The sequence below is a fragment of the Etheostoma cragini genome, chromosome 4 (genome assembly GCF_013103735.1).
Source record: "Etheostoma cragini isolate CJK2018 chromosome 4, CSU_Ecrag_1.0, whole genome shotgun sequence".
NCBI lineage: Eukaryota > Metazoa > Chordata > Actinopteri > Perciformes > Percidae > Etheostoma > Etheostoma cragini.
In genome coordinates this window covers 17,605,701-17,626,311 of record NC_048410.1, presented here as the reverse complement: position 1 = coordinate 17,626,311, position 20,611 = coordinate 17,605,701, and the positions used below count along the sequence as shown (strand labels likewise).

Genomic DNA, 20,611 nt, shown 5'->3' with positions numbered 1-20,611 from the left:
TGTGTGTGTGTGTGTGTGTGTGTGTGTGTGTGTGTGTGTGTGTGTGTGTGAGTGTGTGTGTGTGTGTGTGTGTGAGAGAGAGAGTGGGCGAACCTGTGTGTGTAGGCATACTGGTATAAGTAGCGCATGCCTGACCATCTATGTTTACAGAGTGAAAGCTGACATCTGATTACCACTACTGCATTCCTTTACCATTGGGAATAGCCAAAAGTTGCTTTGATATCACAGAATATGTCACTAGAGATTCACTTTCTCAACAAAATGCAGCCTTGTTTCCATTCAGGACCCACTCAATGTACACTGTCTAATTAGAGAGAAGTATTCCTCGGCAGGGTGTGCCAGCTCACACTGTGATTGAAGCCTCTAAAAATGCTGGCAGAGCTGCTTCACTGTGTCCACAACACTCCGCCTGTCTGCTGCAGGACTCTCGCGGAGGTCGTTGGAGTTCACAACTGCATCACATCCTCTGCAGACACAAATCCATTCGTCACAGCATCTGCACTCACTTGTGTTGTCACTTCCTGAGGAAACCACCACCACGTCCTTTTCTTTAATACCCGAGGTGATAACTGGACATGATTAAATCGACCTACTGATAGAGGGCCTCCCTGTGTCAACAATATGTCAAGGCCATTTATGTCATATATCAAAGGTAATGAAATCATTGACACAGCAACTCACTCCACATTATTTGGAGCAGCTTCAATTTAGCAAACCATAAAAGTCTAATGGAAAACTACTGTCGGTTTTAAAGATGCATCCAGATAAAAAAAATGGCTAAGCCAAACAAAGATGACACAACCACATAGCAAAAGCATTCTATCTGGCCTCTGGTTCTGGTTTTCCTATACCTTTGGTGTGACTCAGTCAAGCGAACACACCCGGCGTCTCCTTACAAGGACAAAGACAGCAGGAGTGTTGGAGCCTGTGTCAACTCATAGACATGTATCTACTGCTAGATACCTCCTCTGTAATTTTGCTCTAATAAATCAAAAAATAACTGTGCGGTGTTACAGATATGTTTCAATTCAAAGCTGCAATAAAGTCTGTGGTTTCTCTTCCATTTCTAGGAGGCAAAAATAAACTAGAAATAGATAGTTAGCAAAGCTAAAATTGAATTATGGAGATTCTTTTAGAGCCGCATGGGCGGCTGTGGCTCAGTGGTAGAACGGTTGCCTGCCAATTGGAAGGTTGGTGGTTCGATCACTGCAGTCTATGTTGTGTGTCCTTGGGCAGTACCCTGAACCTCGAGTTGCCCGGGATACTGCGCCATCGGTGTGTGAAGGTTTATCTGATAAGCAGGTGGCACCTTGTACAGTACTGCGTTAATGGTGAATGGTTCCTGTACTATGTAAAAGTGCTTTGAGCAGAAAAGTGCTTCATAAAAACAGACAATTTACATAAAGATAGTATCTAATTTCCATGAAGAACATGCCCTGTACATAATGAATACAAGGTAATTGTTTACTTATATCATTATTGCATGATTAACTACAGTAGCACTTAAGTGGCAAATAAAATGAATGAAGAAAAAAAAGGTAAATTCACATTTCAAAGGATGCAAAAAGAAAAATTGAGAAAAATACGTGAAAAACAGTGATTTAAGAAGATACTGCGGTGCAACACAGGGAGAAAATTGGAAAAAAGTGTCTCACATCAAATAGAAATTTTCTCATTCGATTTTTGTCTGCTGAACAATAGCATTCCTGCTGTGCCTGCCAACTAACACTCCCTGCACTGTCTGGAAGTTTGCACGCGAGCTGCCTCAGTGTTTTCCCATCGCTGTGCCGGAGGACACCACATGCACAAATCCAAATCTGTTGCAATAATGGTCCTGTGCTTGATAGTTTTTAATGACAGTCATAATTATTTAATCTAGGATGTTGATTTATAGCTGCCTGAATTAAAATGAGGAAATATTATATGTTGGAGGTGCCTGTCAAATTAATCTTTATTATTTTAATGACCAAATCCCAAATGTCTGTTGTGCAACAGGCGGTAACTACCAAAGGAGCATTGATTTTGCAGTAATTAGCAAAACAAGCACAGGGAAAGCTTTGAGGTGTGGTTGTGTATCATTCAACAAAGCCTCTGTTACTCATTGCAAATAAAAGTTTGAGTCAGACAGCACCCTGTTGAAACTTAACTATGGATTGGAAAGTGTTACTTACTGAGTGGAATTTCTCAGTAACCAGACATCAAATTACAAGCTTAAGGACTGATCCTATGTATTAGCGCAGATTAACCTATAAAAAACAATCTTTAGAGATTTTATTACTAATTATTACTTCTAATTAATTTTTTTTTTTCAACTTCCACCCTCAAGTTTCTGCTATTCCTCAAACTATTTGGTGTTAACACATTTCTGGTATCAAAATGCAGAAGTTGTCCTTTGTCCTCATTCACCTTATGTTACTTTTCTAAGTTATTTCAATGAGGGTAGGCTAAATAACAAAAACACCTCTCAGTGTATTGCATTACACTTCAACAGCAGCACTAACTACAACCTCCAACTGGTCCATAATGTTTAATCAACATCTCTCTCCAGGACTAGACCACTAGAAGTTTTAGTTAGGTGTACCTAATAAACTGGCAACTGAGTGCATATATTGATCTGTTTATGCATGTCTATATCCTCAGCAAAAATACATACTTACACAAATAAATACTTATTTTAGGTTAGGGTTTATTTTTGTTCCAATGTTCTAACACGTTTACAAGTAATATTATTTAAATTTATAGATTTATCTGTATAATCTAAAGTTATGTAAGGGACAATCTTTTGCCCAAATCAGAGCATTTATGGGTTACTGGAGGTAACTGGAAACAAAGCATCAGTTATATACAGTCTATGTTAGCAATACTAAATGCAAGAATATTATCAAATCACAATCATAAGTGTAACTTACCCTATAATTCTCAGCCTACTTTCACCTGATGTGTTAAATAACAATAATAATGTTTTTTGTGTAGACACGAATCATCCTGTGCCTTTTCCAAAGCGAGACTCTGCAAAATAGAAATATCTCTCTCTAAACTCTAAAGATTTTAATAGGGCCATTACAATTCATTCTCTTGAGGGCAGGCAATAGTAAAACAGGAAGTGTTATATGATAACCGATTGAAGAATCAATACATCTGGTTACATGCAGGACAAACACCCACTCAGCTCATCTGCATCTGCTCGTATGAAAAGAGCCCACTGACAGCTTTGACAAATCACATCTGAGAGTCCAGAGCGCATATGATTGCTTCCATGGATCCCTATAGGTGCTTATATAATGTCTGCTCCATGCCACCGGCATTACCCCCCCCCCCCATGTGCAATTATACAGTGTACTATCCGGAGCCATAATTTACTTTCAGAACAGATTCGGAAAATAATCGTAGGCTGATAGGAGGAGTGGGATGGGAAGACGCATCTGATGTGAAATAGTGAGCAATGTAAGGCTTTCCTGAGAGATGGGGGAGGTATGACCAGTAGGTCCCCCATCTTCTCAAGCCATCTTGTGCACATGGAAACTGTGCCATCGGAAGTGCATAAAGATGAATTCCTGGCTGGTCCAATTATGTAAACTGTGCACAGAGATGTAGGGCAAGATCATCACTTACTGACAGATGATTCCTCTGCTTTATGTTCCACAAGCATGGCCAGACTTAAATATAGCCCTCCAAACCCAAACAGGACACAGACACCACCAGGCCGAGCAGGAAGAATGGCAGTGTTGCTTTGTGACATTTTCCCAAGCCACCATTTAGCCCTTTAGGGAGCGAGGAAATTGTGTTAATTGCTAAAATAGATGCCACTACTTGTCATTGTTCGAGTGATTTATCAAAATCTTGTTTTTTCAAGAGGAGAACTTTTTATTTATTGTTGAGATCATGGAGCATAAAAGCATTTTAAACACTCCTGAAATGTGTGTGGCTATATCTAATGTTAAAGAAAATTCCTTGTTTTCCCAACTGTCTTACTTCTAAATGATGACTCTGCAATCACAAGACTAGGTGTCTACAGCCTTGATAGCATCTGCATCATAGACGATAGTCAATTAGATGCACTTTTATGGTGAGTGCTGAGCGTACTACGCAGCCTCAAACTGAGCTTGACGACGTAGATGTGACGTGAGCAACCTGTCTGAAATGTGTAAGTCTTCTGGTTGCTGTGCCAAGAGAAATCTGAATCATTTTGAATCTCCCTACATACCAAAGTATTTCGTATCCATCAAAAAATTGCTGAATTATTTTGTTCCGATGCTTTCATGGACTCTCTACGGACTTCTCCCTTGACTGTATGCCTCCACTTGCGTGCTTCTCCTGACTATACGGTAATATCGCTACTGTGCAACAGTAAGTTGCCTGGTTATGACATTATTGTTAGCCTACTTTTACAAAACGGCTGCTGAGAACTTGAGATACAAGGTAATGGACAAATATAGTCTTAAACGCTTGAGATGTGAAGTTATTCACTGTCATAGTGACGCCAAAATAAATGGGAGTCAATGGAATGTAGAGTTTAAGTAGTTTAAAGTATTGGACAAACAAAACTGACCGGATAATGGTGCAATAAATAAAGATCAGCAAATCAAAGTTATACAATCCATCCTCTGGGTACCATGAGTGTGTGTACCAGATGTCATCGCAATCCGTGCAATAGTTGCTGAGATATTGAGATAAAAAGCAAAAAATTCTACCTCATGGTTGAGCTAGAGGAAAAGGGACTAACAAAGTGGTACTTTTTTATAACATATACTCAACTCAGGGAAATATTCAATCAAATTATTAGCATGGAAATTCCCTATAACTAGACCTATACTTGCTGGAGTGGGGGGGTGAAATGAACTCAAGTATGATAAATGACACCAAGTCTCTTCCTCATGACCTACTGTCTAATGCATCTTCCAATGAACCGGGCTGGTTGAAGCTGAACTTCAGACCTTCAGGTTGTGAAATATGACTTCAGTGACCAAAAAAAGTCAGCTTCGCTATGAAATATGAGGACTTCATCATAAATAACTGGTCATTCCCTTCCCTTCTCTCTTAATCGGTCTGCAGAGCTAGATTTGCAAGTTGTTAGCGATATAGCTGGTACATCTTCCAGCAGAACATCATCAGTTGGTATACACTTTTCAATTCTGGGATGCAATACATGTTTGGAACAGATTAGATGAAATAGAATTAACATTGAGGAGGAGAGGTGTATGCACAGGGAAATATTATCTGTGAGTTTGATGAATTTTCTCTGTCTTAAACCAGACAATTACTGTGCCTCTCAGTTAAAGTTCTTGCAACATCAGTATGATTCTACACACTCAAACAGGGATGAAGCTTCTATAAGCTTTGTTTGTGTCAAGGGCTCTTCATCAGTCATATGCAGACTAAAACTTGATCTGCAATCTACTGTAGATCCTTGCTCGCTGGAAGAACTTTCAACATTAAATGAGCCCAAAAGCAAGTTGAGGCAAAATAATACTACTGTACAACATGGAGTAGATGAATCACAACAAGGTGGCACAAATCATGTTTCTGACATTCTTTGGAACAAGGTGAGACTAAAACAAACTGTTTTCCACTGATCAAAGCATCTATCTAATTAGAGGGTTTGGTATGACACCAATAGATCCTCCCTTGATGGACTGACAGATAACTGGGAGCCAATGTTGTAACATGTCTAATCCTCCATCCTGATCCAGCCCCATAACGTTGCCACACTGACTTTTCCCCAACACTATGGGTGTGAGCTTGACTTGTTTGCACTGCGCACATGCATTATTTAATTGCTGAACTACCAAAGCAAGTCCTAGCCCTCTTTTCTCTGGCCTGAGGGATGCTGGTTAGCTGTAAACCCTTTAGTCAAGAGGAAAACACATAGGCATTCACTGTTTAAATGTAATTACCACACAGTTCCAACTAATAGGTATGACCTGAGAGCAACCTGAAATAATATTGATAATTGCTTTTCAAGGGAAGTTATGTAAGTGTTTATAATGGCAACTTTTCAAACTGTTAAATGATCTTTGTAAGGACATGTAAAGGTGTTGCCACTGTGAAACCACCCCAAACTTAATGGTTTGTTGAGAAAGCTTGACAGTTAAATGACTTTGCTGGCAGAAGTGGCAGGAATTCAAAAGAGTTTATGTCAACAAGAGTTTCTTACAGTACTAAGTAAAAATAACGGACGAGCACATGGAAAGTGAGTTTTTATAACAATGTTTTTATCTCATTATGTACGAAGTATAAATAATCTCTCTCAACACTCACTAAAAAGCAACAAGCATAGATGATATTAACATGCAGGAACAAGAGATCATCATTTGCTTATTAATGTACCCAGCAGGTTAAGGGGAGGGGGAGGGATTGTGACAAAATCAGTTTTTCCTTCAATCTTTTCCCTGCAAAGCGACCCCACATCCTACAAAGCATACTGTGCTGTTTAGTTGTTTTCCCACCAATCTCATTCTTTGCAGCACATTTTAGTGACAACATAATAGTTTGAGCCCTTGGCTTACCATACAGTAGCATACATAAAAACATGTATCAGCACAAAACTCCAAGGAGATCCTTCTTAACAATCCCACTATGGAGGGGCTTTAAATTGGATGTTCTGGTTGACAAATGACGGGGATTTGTGAGATTCCTTCTAAGAGCACATATGAGCAACAGTCTGCAAGCCCATGCCATGTTAGGGTGGAGTTGCACTGGAAGTGACATAAAAGAAGAAAAGAAGACAAAGAGGTTCACTTCTGGCACACATCCTCACCGGCCAGGGTGTGTTAGACATAATCGAGCTATGCGTGATCACTAAACAAATGTCTTTTGTACCTCTGGGTACACTCACCTGCAGGATGAACCCCAGGAGTGACTATAAAACTGCACCCGCTACATTTAGAGAAAATCTGATTTCTTGACCAAAATTATGTCTCAATTAATCAATTAATAAAGAACTGAAACTACCCCACATGGTCAGAGTGAATTGTGTTTTTACCCATTTAGACTTTCAGTAAATAGATTGTATTTATATAGTCCCTTAATCCAAGGTGCTTAATAATGTGGCTCTCAATCACCCATCCATCCACACTCACAACACTTAGGGTTCAGGGTCTTGCTCAGGGACAGGAGGGAACAGACCTAACCAATCTGACCCACTCTACCTCTTGAACCACAGATAGTCCATTAATCCAATAGTCGATTATTTTTAATCGTCAAGCCATTCAAATTTGCTTTTATGATTGTGAACTGAATATCTTTGGGTTTTGGACTGTTGTTGGATAAAAGATCTTAAGAAGGCACCTTAAGCTTTGGGAAATTGTGATTTTAAAAATATATATATGTATGCAAATTTAATCAAGAAAAAAATAGAGAGTTGCAGAAAGTTCTTAGCAAGCTTACAACTTGTCAACACAAACATCTTAGCTGCGCCCAACAGCCCTTTCATTGACCACCTCACACTAAAATCACCAAAATGTCTTGTTCTAAACCCTCAAAAAAAGGTTAAGGTGGACACTTGATCATATTTTTCATGTATAGTTACCTGTCAGCTGTAAGTATGATGCTGTTCCTAGGGAATACGATGCCATGACAGTACTGGAGGACTATGCAATGTACAAGGGTCAGGAGAGGGATCGGCAAGATGTTTCCAATTCATTTTTAAATAACAACGTAAAAAAACTGTCCAGCGGTCTGGGGGAAATCTGGTTTTGAGACCCTCAATGTACAGTATCTCATATATTTTCTTCTGCTTAAATGAGGTAAAAAAACAACACAATGCAATATGTGTGACACAAATGTACACTAAAAATCAACACAATAGTATTAAAGACCCAATCTGTACATCTTTCACTAAATAAATTACATTTCTAATATTAGTGATATTAACAAACCTCTCAGTTTAAGAAAACATCACATGTTGGCTAGTCCACTTTGTTTGCATATGGATCACCAATTATGTCTTTACCATGATACATTTTTGCTTTTGCAAGAGCCGTAACCAAAATACTGCAACAGGAGGTTAAAGTGCTTTGTCTCTCACTACATTAGGATTTCTAAGGAGCTCTGAGGAGAGACACATCTGGGCTACGTTTAGGACATGCAAATTATAACACAGACATAGATTTATTACCCTGTGGAGACTCTTGCGCACCGCCCTGCTATCTGACATTACATACTGCTCAAATAAGTGTGTTTGTTTTTAAAGGTGCCTGGCAAAGAAGCATTTCCTCTGGAATAACAAGATTTTGAAATACAGTGGTTATTAAGTCAGGATGCTGTGTCAGTACCTCCAGGCCTTTAGAAAAGGTGCAAAAGCTATTCAAACTGAGCAGGTCTGAACAGAAAAGGCAAATACACTCAATTGCAAGGGGTAAATAAGGATTTGGTCTAATGATTATAGACTTACCAGTGAGATTTACTTGGCCTATCAAACTGTAAATCTCCTGCTTTGCCTCAACCCATTGCTGCTGCAACAATCCACCAACCAAAACCTAAAGTACAGTACACTCTCTCTATGCAGTTGGTGCTTACTAAAAACAGGTGCATTTCTGCACTTTTAAATATGGCAATGCGCCACTGCTCTCAGCTGTATCGATAACTCTGAATAATCAACCACAGCTGCACAGCACAGCAGCTCCAGACACAAGCACAGAGAGAACAAAGACACAACGAAGCAGAGGGGGATACACACTCCTCTCATGGTATCGCCTAGATTTTTCAGTCAGATCAAAACGGACATCGAGAGAGACAACATTTCTGTTTCTTCTTGATAATTGATGATCTGGGTCCATGGACAATGAGACTGACATTGTTCTATATTTTTATTATTTTTAACAAATCTTCTAAAAAACACAAAAAACAACAATGCGTTATTCTGTCTTTCAATCATTTCCACTTTTCCTGCAGACCTTATTGCCAAACAGCGCCTACTAATGACCCTTCATCCCAAGCTGCATAGGTCTATAAGCTAAAGTGATGCTGCCTTCTTAGATTGAGTCATTAATTGAAGAGATGAAATGCTCTACTATTTCACAAAAAAGAGAAAGCTTTGAGGAAAGCCAGAGGAATGTTACATTTTGTCTTGCAGAAAAATGCTTCTTTTCTTTTATCCTAACTTATTAATCATCTCAGGACCCTTCAGATATCGTGACGGAGAACCAGTGCAACAGAGTGGCTCCTTGATGTGTTCTTGGACAACAATGGCACAGAGGAAAAATATGTATTTTTAAATGTTTCTATTGACATCCATCCAGGTTTGTAATGTTGATGATATCTACAAGATGAATACTTTGTCCAAGCAATAAAGATAACCTGTCATTTAAGAGCATGTTGTGAAGTTAATCAAAGTGCACCATACAAACAGGAAGAGAGAGTTAGAAAGAAACAATAGAGGCTATAATCTGGAGTTTAATGATTTTAGTGAACTGATCTCTCTCTCTCTCTCTCTCTCTCTCTCTCTCTCTCTGTAGCTCTCTGTATCTCAGCAGCAGGGAGTCTACCACTCTGAGAGGCCCCAGTTCAGTACGGGGGCTGCATGCCAGGATGTGGTGCAGGGCTGGTTGGAGGTTGGAGCCTCGGTGCTAGGTGACGGCTTAAAGAAAATCCCTCTCCTGAATAGACGGCTTGGATTATACAATGGGCAGGTCAGCACCAGACAGATAGACGAGGCTGAAGAGCTCATCAGTGCAGCACATTTGTTTGTGGGGAATTATGACATTTAAAACCTACAGTTTTGGCATCATGGTCTACCTCACCCTGTAATTAGTCATTAGTTATTTAGTACGACTAACCCTGAATCTTACCTTCAAAAGAGATGCTCAGCTCTGCTTTTCACTTCTCTTAATCTCAGGAAGAAAGATCAAAGCCTCCGAAAAGTGTCTTCGGTGAATTCTCAATGCATTGATCCACACACAGCTAAATTCAGCTGTAGGTGAATTATTCATGCAGAAAGAACACGCCCAGGAGGCCCCAAGACTGCAATAAATGTTCTGGTTTGCTCACATTGTCATCCAGCAAGACTGTTTGGCCTCTGTTAGCTGGATGGAATAATGGAATTAATAATGGAATAAAAAAACAATTAGGAGAGGCCACAGCACTGATCTCTGGTTCAAGTCCCAACTGGGGCGCAGGTTATAGCTGATGTGTCATTTAACACTATAGTATAAAACACTGCATTGCACCTTAAAAACTCTATAAGGATATAAACAATCCTAATCTATTTCTTTCAGTTCTGTATTGATGCTGCCTCCCACAGCACCTCTATTCCACAGAAATGCATGTAAACTAGTCATCTGTGTTCTTAGGAATAAGCAAATAACCACCCCTAATACAGCTCTTTGAAATCGTATTAGCATATTAGCACAAGTAAAACTGCTGTCTGTTAATCTGTACAGTAATATGCATAATAGATATGATAGATACCATTGGTATAACATGTAAATACTAAACAAATGTGCACTTTGCCTACTTGTCCACATAAAGGATGCTGTCACAGGCAGACAGTTTTTATTCTTAATTAACATACAGTTGGTTTCAGACTGTTAAATTTGTTCGTCAATGTCGGCCATTGTTTTCATGACATTTTTAGCACTATTGCATTCTATTGGCAATTAGTGGTTGAGGCTCAGTAACCCCCAAGTGATACATTTCACAGTGATGCAAGACAGTGGCATAAAAACAGTGTTGATGAAGGCACTGGCATTGACCTTTCCCATTTTCCCTTGCTCGCTCGTTTGTCAGTGTCAGAGGTATGTAACCCCACAGTCCAGACACTGTGGCACTGAGTGGACACTCATAAAAGCTGTCTGTCTGATTTATGCAGCCTATGCTTGGACAAAGGGAGAGAAGGACTGTGTGTGTGTGTGTGAGAGAGAGATCAAGCACACTTTTTCATTTTATTTCATTTTTCAATCTGATAAATTAGTTAAAACGCTTTTCTAGATTTACAAATGCATCCTGTAGCTGTGAAAGAACAAGACTGTTCTTATTTAAAAGGGTGTTGTATAATGGAGCGTAGCTGTTTTGGAAATATAATCAAGGTATGTTAAGGTTTTTTGAGGAAATACACTTTTTGTCTTCGAAAAACTGCTAATGTAAGAACTAGATGCTTGAGGAAACATCTGAATAGAAATAAACAGAATGTTTGTCTATGACAAAATTGCACTTTTTCCACTTGTAAGACAAATTGATAGATTACAACAAAATACTGTAACCCCTTAAGAATAAAGCTAACTCATCTGAAAAATGTTTCTCTTGTCTGAAGAGAGAATTAAAAAGAAATTGGTAAACAGAATAGTTTTTTACACTCGTTTGTTGCTATATGTTGCATATGTTTATGCTTGTTTGCACTGCAGTTGTTTAGAAGTTAGAACAGTGTATTGTTTTTACTTGATAGCTATTTAAAGGGTAATTTAAGGGGAAATTGGAATTTAAGAAGTTAAAAACTTAAAAACTTAAAATTTATTTCATAATGTCATGAGTTTCATCTTAAGTGCAGATCCTGCCATCCTGTCCTCCACCCTCCTGTCCTTCATATTTCAAGGCCCATAATATACCTCTTTATTGGCCTGACAAATATGTTTCAAGCAGCCTCTGAATCTCATGAGTGACTGTTAAACAGCAACGTGCGCTAAATCCCACCATGTTGCCTCAGGCTAAGATACTAGTCTCTTGGTCAGAAAGAGGAGTATCGTACTGGAAAATGACAGAAAGTAAAGAACTTCATAGTATGAATGCAAGAGACCAAATCAGAAAGGGACCGGCTGGCCATCTATCTCATGTGTGGCCAAACTCGTAAAGCTTTAATAAATCACCAGGGCAGTGTGGGAGTACAGGGGGGCCTCTGTCGGGATTGAGGATGCTGTACTAAGCTGTCTGCATGACACAGAGAGGAGGGGGTGGGAGAGTGAAGGACGAAGGAATGGCCATTAACACAAAGATTATAGAACAGAAGAGGCATGGCAGGATGGGGCTCGGGGAATGAATGCTGAAACGTGACTATGGTCTACAGGATTTCGATGGGACAACAGAGAGAAAACAACTGGGAGGTAACCTCAGCAGTGATGCAACTATTGAGCTCAGAGCAGAGAAGGAACGTGAAAGGCAGAGAAAGAGATTGATTACCGTGATTGTTGGGTAATAAAAACAGACTAGAAATGTTGTTTCTCACCTCTCTAGATCGAAAATGTATACTGTAATATAAAAACATGTTTAACAACTAGATACTTGTTTCATTAAAGAAAAATGTGAACACTAAATACCTACAACAGCTGCACCCAATGTAAAAAGAAATTGAATAAAACATCTACTATTTAGAGGCATAATATTAGGGTTTGTGAGTGAATGTGCAAAAAGCTTTCTGTATTTTGCTAGCTAAAATCCTGATTAGAAAGCAACTGAGATGGCTTTTTCAATTACTTATAAAGTCAAAAGCTCCCATTTTTGCTAAAGGATGTCTAAAATGTTGGACTTCAGCTGCAGTAGTTTTTAATTTGGCTGGTGTCCCAGTCACTGACCTCCATCTTCTCAAACAAAAAAGAATATGAGGGTGTTACAGAGAATGACTGGACAGGATATCCAGTTTCCCAGAGGAATGGGACATGCATTCTGTGTCACTGAGTCAGTGGACTCCCAGGGAAGTCTGCGTTCGTCATAGCCAACCTCACCGAGCAGACGGAGGCCTGTTAAAATGCCTCTCTGCTTGAATCATGGCAGCAAACAGAAGCAGGCGGCTGACTGGCCTGTCTCCCTCCAGTAGCAAGCCAAGGAGGCCAGCAGCGACACAGGTCAGCAGTGAGTTCTCAAGAAAACACAATAAAGTGTCTAAAGAAGAACAATCGGTGGAGACTGAGCCATGCAAAGGAATTTCCTCAAACGACACTGGATCAGATTAATTCACAATAAACCTCTTTGTTAATGGCTGAGCTTGGCGCTGCTATATTTCCTGGTAAACACCACCTCAAGTGTAACGCTATCACGTTCATGTCTGTCATCTTTCCACTATTCTATCGGATGAGTGTCTGGTGACATTGACGGACCACACCCACAGCAAAAAGTCACACCAGTAAGTCAGAAGTCACACAGTGATGGGCACATGGAAACATCCCAGATCTCTCAAACAACTGAGATATCGTTTCAGAGTTGAACAATTCTGAAACTGTTTAGTAATTGATCATTGCTTGTGAAAGAACTGTGAAAATGCCCATCAGGTTTCCCCTCAGCCCGAGGTGACGTCTTCAAACGTCTTGTTTTGTCCAGCCAACAGTCCAAATCCCAAAGATACTCAAACAGAGAAAAGCAGTGAATCACATTGGAGAACATTTTGCTTTCATTCACTTGTTTCACTGTTTTCAGCTCTACTGTGAAAATGTTAAGTAATTCAAACAACTTCTGGGCTTATAGTCTCTAACTGCTACATCCAATAAGTCAACCCTTGAACTTCTGGCAGTGAGTGCAGTTTGGACTATGATGCAGGTTTAACCAGAAATCACTTAAACCTTCAGTAAAATTTCCACAGAGGCTTTAAGTGTGTCTGTGATACATGTTGTACTTAATTTCATTTTTAATTTCATCTGTTTTCTGTGTATAGCTCTGGGTGTGATGATACTGGCCCAGAAAGGAAAAGGGGGCCCAGAGCAACATTCTTTCATGGCCTTGTTACCTTCTTGCTACTCCCATGCAAAAAATTATTCATACATGGTCAAATACATGAGGATGTATCCATGCATAAAGATTGCCAGCTTTGCAGAGGAAAAAATCTATCAATCAGCATGCACACTAATTTAACATCTGTTTTTACTCACTTTTTCCTATACTCGTCCCTCTCCCGTTTGACTTTGGCCAACACGTTATAAAGAGCCCTCAGTTCTGGGGTAATGGTGTCTATTTGGACCCCAACTCCATCCGGATGCGACCACGATAACCCGGGCCCGCGCAGGGTCTCCAAGCGCTCCCCTTGCCTCCGGACGTGGGTGAAACTCCAGATGGTGCCCGGCAATCGGGAATCGGGGCCGTCCGTCTGCACGGCAACATCACGGGCGTAAAGGTGGCGGTACTGCGTTCTCAGCAGAGCTTGCTGCAGCTGGCTCTCCAGGAGTTTGTTTCTCCTCTCCAGTTCGTGGACTTTGGCAAGGAAACAGCGGAACCGCAGGTTGAGGGTTTTCAGCACATGGATGTTGGAGCCCAGGTCATTTCGCAGTGCGCTGGTCACCGCGCCCGACCCGGTGGGGACGTTGCAGATCGGCCCGGGCGGATTGTCGGAGAAAAACAAGGAGTTCATGTTGGTTACCAACACCCGGTAATCCAATTAAGGCTCGGTCTGGTTTGTATGCAGCAACAACAACAACAACAACACCAACAATTGTTTTTTCTATCTGTGCATATTCCTTCCCAAGCCCACTTCCCCAGGCAGGACGAGCTTCTCCTTACAGTGCAGAGGCTGAGAGTGACTGAGAGGCTGGAGACGGGGTGACCATCACTGTCCCTGCTGGACTTTTGCCCACGAGATAGGCTACTGACATGGACCCCTGAAACAAGCAAATAATAAACCCACAAAGTCCTTTAAATGGCACCGAGGGCATTATCTTCTGAAGCAGCGAGAGGTTTGACGCAGACCGCAATAAGCACTGGTAGCATTACTTCCCGTCACCCTCATCTCTGTGTTTGCCCCTGCTGGGTCAGATCGCTGCTGATGCTGAGCGGGTTCATATAGCCAGCCGCCAGAGGAAGATGGTCCACCTTCTTTTCTTTGTCATTCCCCGTTCACCGTGGCTCTATCCAGTCTCCATGTGGTGCGCTGGGAAGGTAGGATGAAGGACCGCAGAGCCCGGCCTCTCCGTGGTGTGCGCGGATCATGTTGCAAAGTGCTAAACTCGGCAACACGACGGCCATCGGCCCCTCCCACCACCCTTCCCCTTTTCTCCCTCGCGCACAGCAAGGAGAAAAAGCACATCCTGGCTAAAGGAGGCATGAATACGCCTAATTAATAGGAAAACATAGACTAAAGGCCGAACACCAATGCATTTTCAATCAATTTCTTTTAACACATTATTCAGGCATTATATTAAGGGTTTTAACCTGGTATAGGCCTACAAATGACTTTCACCACAATACCACTAGGCTCATGGATAGGCCTATATATTCATATAGCCCATAGTCTATAGCTATATATAGACCTAGAGTATTCTCTAGGTCCATAGCATACATCTTGTTCTTAGGCTATACTTCAAAAGAAAAATGTCCATCGCATGTCATGGGCAAGTTTTTCCATAAGGCGTGAATGACTGTAACTGGGAAATGTTTTGAATGTAGCCTATGCTTATGTAAGTTTTCTTGTCATTAAAAGCACACATGTTACATTTCTTTAATAGCCTATTGATGTTGGTCTATCCATTTGAGGGGGAAAGAAGGTTTTATCACATAGTTCTTAAAGCTTTGTTACCAGAACTAGGGCACCCTGATGTTATTGCTACCTCCTTGAAAATAATGACTCATGCTTTGGTTTTAGTTTTTTAATTCGTTGTTTTTATTGTATATTTTTTATATTTTTATAATTACTTAAAATGAAGTAATGCATTAGGCCTACTGTTAGGCTACTATCTTTTGTTTAAATGGGGGGGATTAGGCCTTTATTTCCACAGGACAGATGAAGATGAAGACATGAAAAGGGAAATGCCATGCAACAAAGGGCAGAATGGTCGGAGTCGAACCCGCGGCCGCTGGGTCAAGGAGTTAACCCTCCATACATGTGCGCCTGCTCTACCAAAACATTTTTGCCCGATTTATAATGAATATTAGTTTAAAATAACGCCAATGCCGACATGACTCTTAACTCGACGTATGTATATATGTCGGCTTACCTGACACACCTATTACTTATAAATATTTTAAATAAAAGTGCTTTATTTTTGTAGTCAGGCACCACATGGGCAGCTTCACCAAACAGAAACATTTCGGGGTCCTTTCACTTCACGTGTGCGTCTGCTGCTCTGCCATCGTGAGAGGAAACCATGCCGAAGTCAAAGAGGGACAAGAAAAGTAAGTAAATAGCGGTATAAACTGTATAATATATAATAACATTTAGCAGTTAATTATATTTACTGATTGCTTGTATGTAGCATCTTTCCGCGACAACTGAAGTTGAGTAGCAAGCTAACGTTAGCGTCTCCCTCTGCGAGTAATGGCTGTTAGCATAGCCTACATTTGGGTGACAGACAACGTTAACGTACTAACGTTACTACTCATGAAAAAACATTCTATTGTGTTGGTTTAACAATTTCATATAATGTTTTACTAATTACCCCTGTCAGTCATGGGCCCTTGAAATTGTCCTAACCCCCCCCCCCCTCATTAAACTCATAGCTAACTGACTGTTAATCACATTATCTTCTCCCCAGTTTCGTTGACGAAAACAGCCAAGAAGGGACTGGAGTCAAAACAGAAACTAATCGAAGAGGTAATTATAATGTCAGCTATGCTATGCTAACTAGGGTTGGCTGGAGCTGCTAACATATCACACTAAATTCTGTTTTTTGATTTTTAGTTACGGAAATGTGTGGACACTTACAGAAACTTGTTCATATTCTCTGTGGCCAATATGAGGAATAACAAACTGAAAGACATCAGGACAGCATGGAAACACAGCAGGTAATGGTGTGTCAACCAGCATGTTTTGAATTGCAATGCAATTGAAGTGTCTTACACAAGAGGTTTTACTCTCTTCTCCTCCACAGATTCTTCTTCGGCAAAAATAAAGTCATGGTGGTTGCTTTGGGTAAAGGAGAAACTGACGAATACAAAGATAATTTGCACAAGGTAGGTTAGATCTAAGGTAATGGTGATAAGTCAGAAATATAATAATCTATTGCAAAGACTACATTTTTGTCTTATGGTAATGTATGCAGGTCACCAAGTATCTACGAGGAGAAGTGGGAGTACTATTCACAAATAAAACAAAGGATGAAGTACAAGAGTAAGTAAGGCTTCACTTAAAGCTACAGTTGCTATCTTTTTATATAAAATAATGTCATATTTGCTCAAATTGTTACTATATCCTGACAGTACTATATGAGACAGATAATTTGCTTCCATGTGGTACATAAGAAAGAACAACCAATCAGAGAAAACTCTCTGCATGAATCATGGTTCTGTTGCATTACCTATTCATGCTTTGATAGTTTTCAGAAATATATTTTAGTGTACTGTTTGCTGTAAAGTGAGAGTTTGCTCCGGACGGTGCTTGGTGGTGGGTTTTGGCTTGGCTGTTTTCACCACGGCAGTCAGGTCACAACCTTTTCTTGTTTTGAAAACATTTAAAGCTAGAAAAAAGGCAATGCAGTAATATTGTCTCGATTTATAGTTGGTAGACATGCCTAGTTTTACAGTTTGAAATTCTTGAGCAACGACTGGCGTTAACGCTGCTTTGATTGGTTGTTTTCCTTTGGGCGCAGTGGAAACTTGCAAATGCCACTAGGAGCACTAGGGAGAGGCAGAGAAATTAGATTGTAATCAGCTACTGTATCTCATATTCTACTTACTGCCAGGCTGTAGTGACAGCAAATATGACAAACTACTGCAGCTTTAATTTATAAACGTACAAATTACGACTTAATAAACTACAATTGCAGTTAATCTTCAAAAATCTTTCATTAGATGACAAAATTATGTTTTCTATTTACAGGTATTTCAATCATTTCAAAGAGCTGGATTATGCACGGTCAGGCAACCGTGCACAGATGGACACAACTCTGGATGAGGGACCCCTTGAACAGTTTCCTCACTCGATGGAGCCACAGTTGAGGCAATTAGGACTTCCCACTGCTCTCAAGAAAGGTACGATTTCTGGACGTGGCTGGCATTGGCTGGCTTTTCTTTGATCAACAAATCCCATGCAAAGGCCAAAACCAACAATGTTATGGTCAATCTCTCAATATTTCCGACTTCTCTACCCTCTCTGCAGCACTCAGCCTCTATCCCATTGGTTATTACTGTTCTGCCTTAATCTTTAAAATCAGCTCACAAATATATAGTAGTTTGTATGTAAGTTTTAATCAAACAGGAGTAAATTGCATTGGTTTGGTAATATTTGAAATTGGGGATTAATACACATTTGGTGCTCTAGATAGCAGGACGGTGTACATTCATGTTCATCGTATTGAACGAACACGTCTAAAAGTGTAAAGGTGTGGCTCCGTGATGTTTTTTTAATAGTTTTGGACAACAATGGAAATCTATGGCAAAGAGGAATATGCTTATCTGGCTTTGGCTACACGGTCAATAATTGTCGGTAGGGTCAGCATACCAACATGAAACATGTTTGTGTGCAACAGGTTACACGACTTCTCCTCTGAAAAATGACCATTGTCACAGTTGGAAACGACACAGGATAGTTACATTTGGTATAATCTGTTAATACAGGCGTGGTGACACTGCTGAAGGACCACACAGTCTGTAAGGAGGGAGACGTGCTTACTCCTGAGCAGGCTCGTATTCTGGTGAGTTCTCGACTGTTTGACTTCAGAACATTTGATGGTGACACATTGTGCTGGGATGTATTTGACTGACTGTTCAATTTGGATTCATTTATGTTAATAGAAACTCTTTGGCATTGAGATGGCAGAATTCAAGGTGCAGATCAAATGTATGTGGAACTCAGAAACAGGCGAGTTTGAGAATGTTGCTGGTGAGGAAGAGCCTATGCAGGATAATGAAGAGGAAGATGACGAAGATGCAGAATGAAACATCTGCAAGAGCCGACGCTTTTTCACATCTGTATATATTTTTTGAAGTCATATTTTTGCCAGCTTCCAACAGCAGAGGATCATAGATGTTGAAACCAATCACCCTGACTGCATGTGCTGCCCCAGGAGTCTGTAATGTCTCATTTGTCCTTTTTTTTTCACCCCAAAATATAAACCTCTGTCCTTCGCCTCGGATTTTAGCTTTGGACTGAATCCCTGTTGAGTAAAAACTGGTGACAAGAGTCAAAAGACTTAATGATCACATGTTACATGTAATCATGTTGATGCCACTTGTTTTGTCAACATAAGGAAAAGGTATTGCATGTAAGTATTTTGCCATTCAGCCAAAACAGATAAGCACATGTCCTTTCATGTGTTCAGTCAATCCATTTGAAGCATTTTATGTGTACGGAAAAAAAACTGTTTATGTGAGAAAATTGGTTTTCTTTTTAATGTGATAGTTTAAGGCAGACTCCAGAAAAAGTTATTTTTCCCTGAAAAAAATGTCTTATGTTTTTATTTTTACATTTGTACATTAGCAATGAAGTGCTCTTCACATTAATCCACACTGGTCTCCACAATTCAATTGTCATTTCAGGTAGAAGGTGGAAAAAACTAAGGGAAAGGGGCTTTATCAGATTTCTCTTTTCTATAAATTTGCGTTAGATGTTACCCAAATCTTTTGTGGAGATTTTGGCTCTTTAGCGGAAATAGTTTGGACACTCGTGGGCAACGAGATTCCAGGCCTCGTTGAAGGCGGCGACCACTCTGTCATCCAGAGGACCCTCCTCTGCAGCAGCCAGGTTTTGCTGAAGTTGCTCCATACTTGACATGCCAATGATCACTCCATCACCAAGATCACCCTGGAACAGCAGACAAATTAATAGTCAAAGAGAAAAAATAAGTTTCATTTAAAGTTGTTTTATGGTATAACATTTTCTAGCTACTGTAAGCACCAATTCAGCCTTATGACACGTAGTGTGGAGGTTAATTATTAACAGCGCACCGGGGACTTCCAAATGAACAGGGCTAGGATTGTGGTATTAACAAATTGTCAGTATGCAAGTCTTGAGCGTCTATAATTCTACAATTGGCTATTTAATGTGAGCTAAATGACAAGGAATACTCAAATCAGGGCTTTATACCCTTGACAGATTTACACTCTTAATGTACTTCTGGGGGATTGAAGTTTAATTAGAAATTGTGCCTAAAAATTCAAATATGAATACAGGCATGATAAACTATGGTCAAAAGTGCCTTTTAATGTTCATGACATGAAATCTAAATAATTGACTATTACTCAGTAGCACTGAAACAATTAGTTGACAGAAAATGAACTAACTGAGGAGAGAAGAAACTAGAAAATATTTACATTTAATAAGCTGGAATCAGAGAAAGCCTATTTTATTTAAAAAAAATAATACTAGTACTAGATAATCGATTAACTAGATAATCGATTAACTAGTTAATCGATTATCAAACAGTTGCCAATTAATGTAAAAGTAGACAACTAATCGATTAATCGTTGCAACTCTAGTATAGACCAAACTATTTGATTCATTGAGAAACATGATGCATGATGAAAAGGGCCCCTTTGAGCTCACATCTTTGCAGATTTACAGTGTTGGCAATGGACGGCATTTTGAAATTCTACCATTTATCAATCTGAATAGGGTGCCAGGGCAGGACCAATCTTTGTTTAGTAAATACATACACATAAAAAAAATGTGCAGAGGAAGATACCTTTATTTCCCCCTAGAGTTGAAATTTCTAATAATCTTATGTTGTATATCTCCCCACAATGATGACCAAACAATCTCATGCCGCTGCAGTGCTCCATGCACAATATTTACCTGAAGTTGGGAGTGATGATACAACCAGCGCATAGC

General features: G+C 39.9%; 3 protein-coding genes across 7 annotated transcripts in view; 1 reads left to right on the top strand and 2 right to left on the bottom strand.

Annotated features, from left to right (window-relative positions):
* The window catches only part of iffo2b (intermediate filament family orphan 2b), a 26,186-nt gene extending 11,330 nt beyond the window's left edge, over positions 1-14,856 (bottom strand). For 2 of the 4 annotated variants that reach the window (XM_034869504.1, XM_034869505.1), the window contains exon 1: positions 13,788-14,856. In XM_034869504.1, coding sequence (XP_034725395.1) covers positions 13,788-14,263 — 476 coding nt within the window. In that variant the 5' untranslated portion in view covers positions 14,264-14,856. The remainder of the gene's footprint in view (positions 1-13,787) is intronic. The other 2 variants (XM_034869507.1, XM_034869508.1) reach the window with 1 other exon arrangement.
* A 901-nt stretch (positions 14,857-15,757) lies between these two features.
* mrto4 (MRT4 homolog, ribosome maturation factor) lies at positions 15,758-19,031 on the top strand. The gene is made up of 8 exons (XM_034869114.1): positions 15,758-16,020; positions 16,380-16,438; positions 16,526-16,629; positions 16,716-16,797; positions 16,887-16,954; positions 17,663-17,814; positions 18,400-18,476; positions 18,577-19,031. Exons 1-8 carry the CDS (start codon positions 15,993-15,995, stop codon positions 18,718-18,720), a joined length of 714 nt encoding a protein of 237 aa, XP_034725005.1. The 5' UTR covers positions 15,758-15,992; the 3' UTR covers positions 18,721-19,031.
* The window catches only part of akr7a3 (aldo-keto reductase family 7, member A3 (aflatoxin aldehyde reductase)), a 10,260-nt gene continuing 8,416 nt past the window's right edge, over positions 18,768-20,611 (bottom strand). For both annotated transcript variants that reach the window (XM_034869110.1, XM_034869108.1), the window contains exon 7: positions 18,768-19,585. In XM_034869110.1, coding sequence (XP_034725001.1) covers positions 19,424-19,585 — 162 coding nt within the window. In that variant the 3' untranslated portion in view covers positions 18,768-19,423. The remainder of the gene's footprint in view (positions 19,586-20,611) is intronic.

Excerpts from the sequence above, each read along its gene's own strand:
- mrto4 (XM_034869114.1), top strand. The coding sequence starts at position 15,993 with ATGCCGAAGTCAAAGAGGGACAAGAAAA. Across the intron at positions 16,955-17,662 it reads ACAAAGGATGAAGTACAAGA|GTATTTCAATCATTTCAAAG; the intron begins GTAAGTAAGGCT and ends TTCTATTTACAG. Across the intron at positions 18,477-18,576 it reads CTGAGCAGGCTCGTATTCTG|AAACTCTTTGGCATTGAGAT; the intron begins GTGAGTTCTCGA and ends TTATGTTAATAG.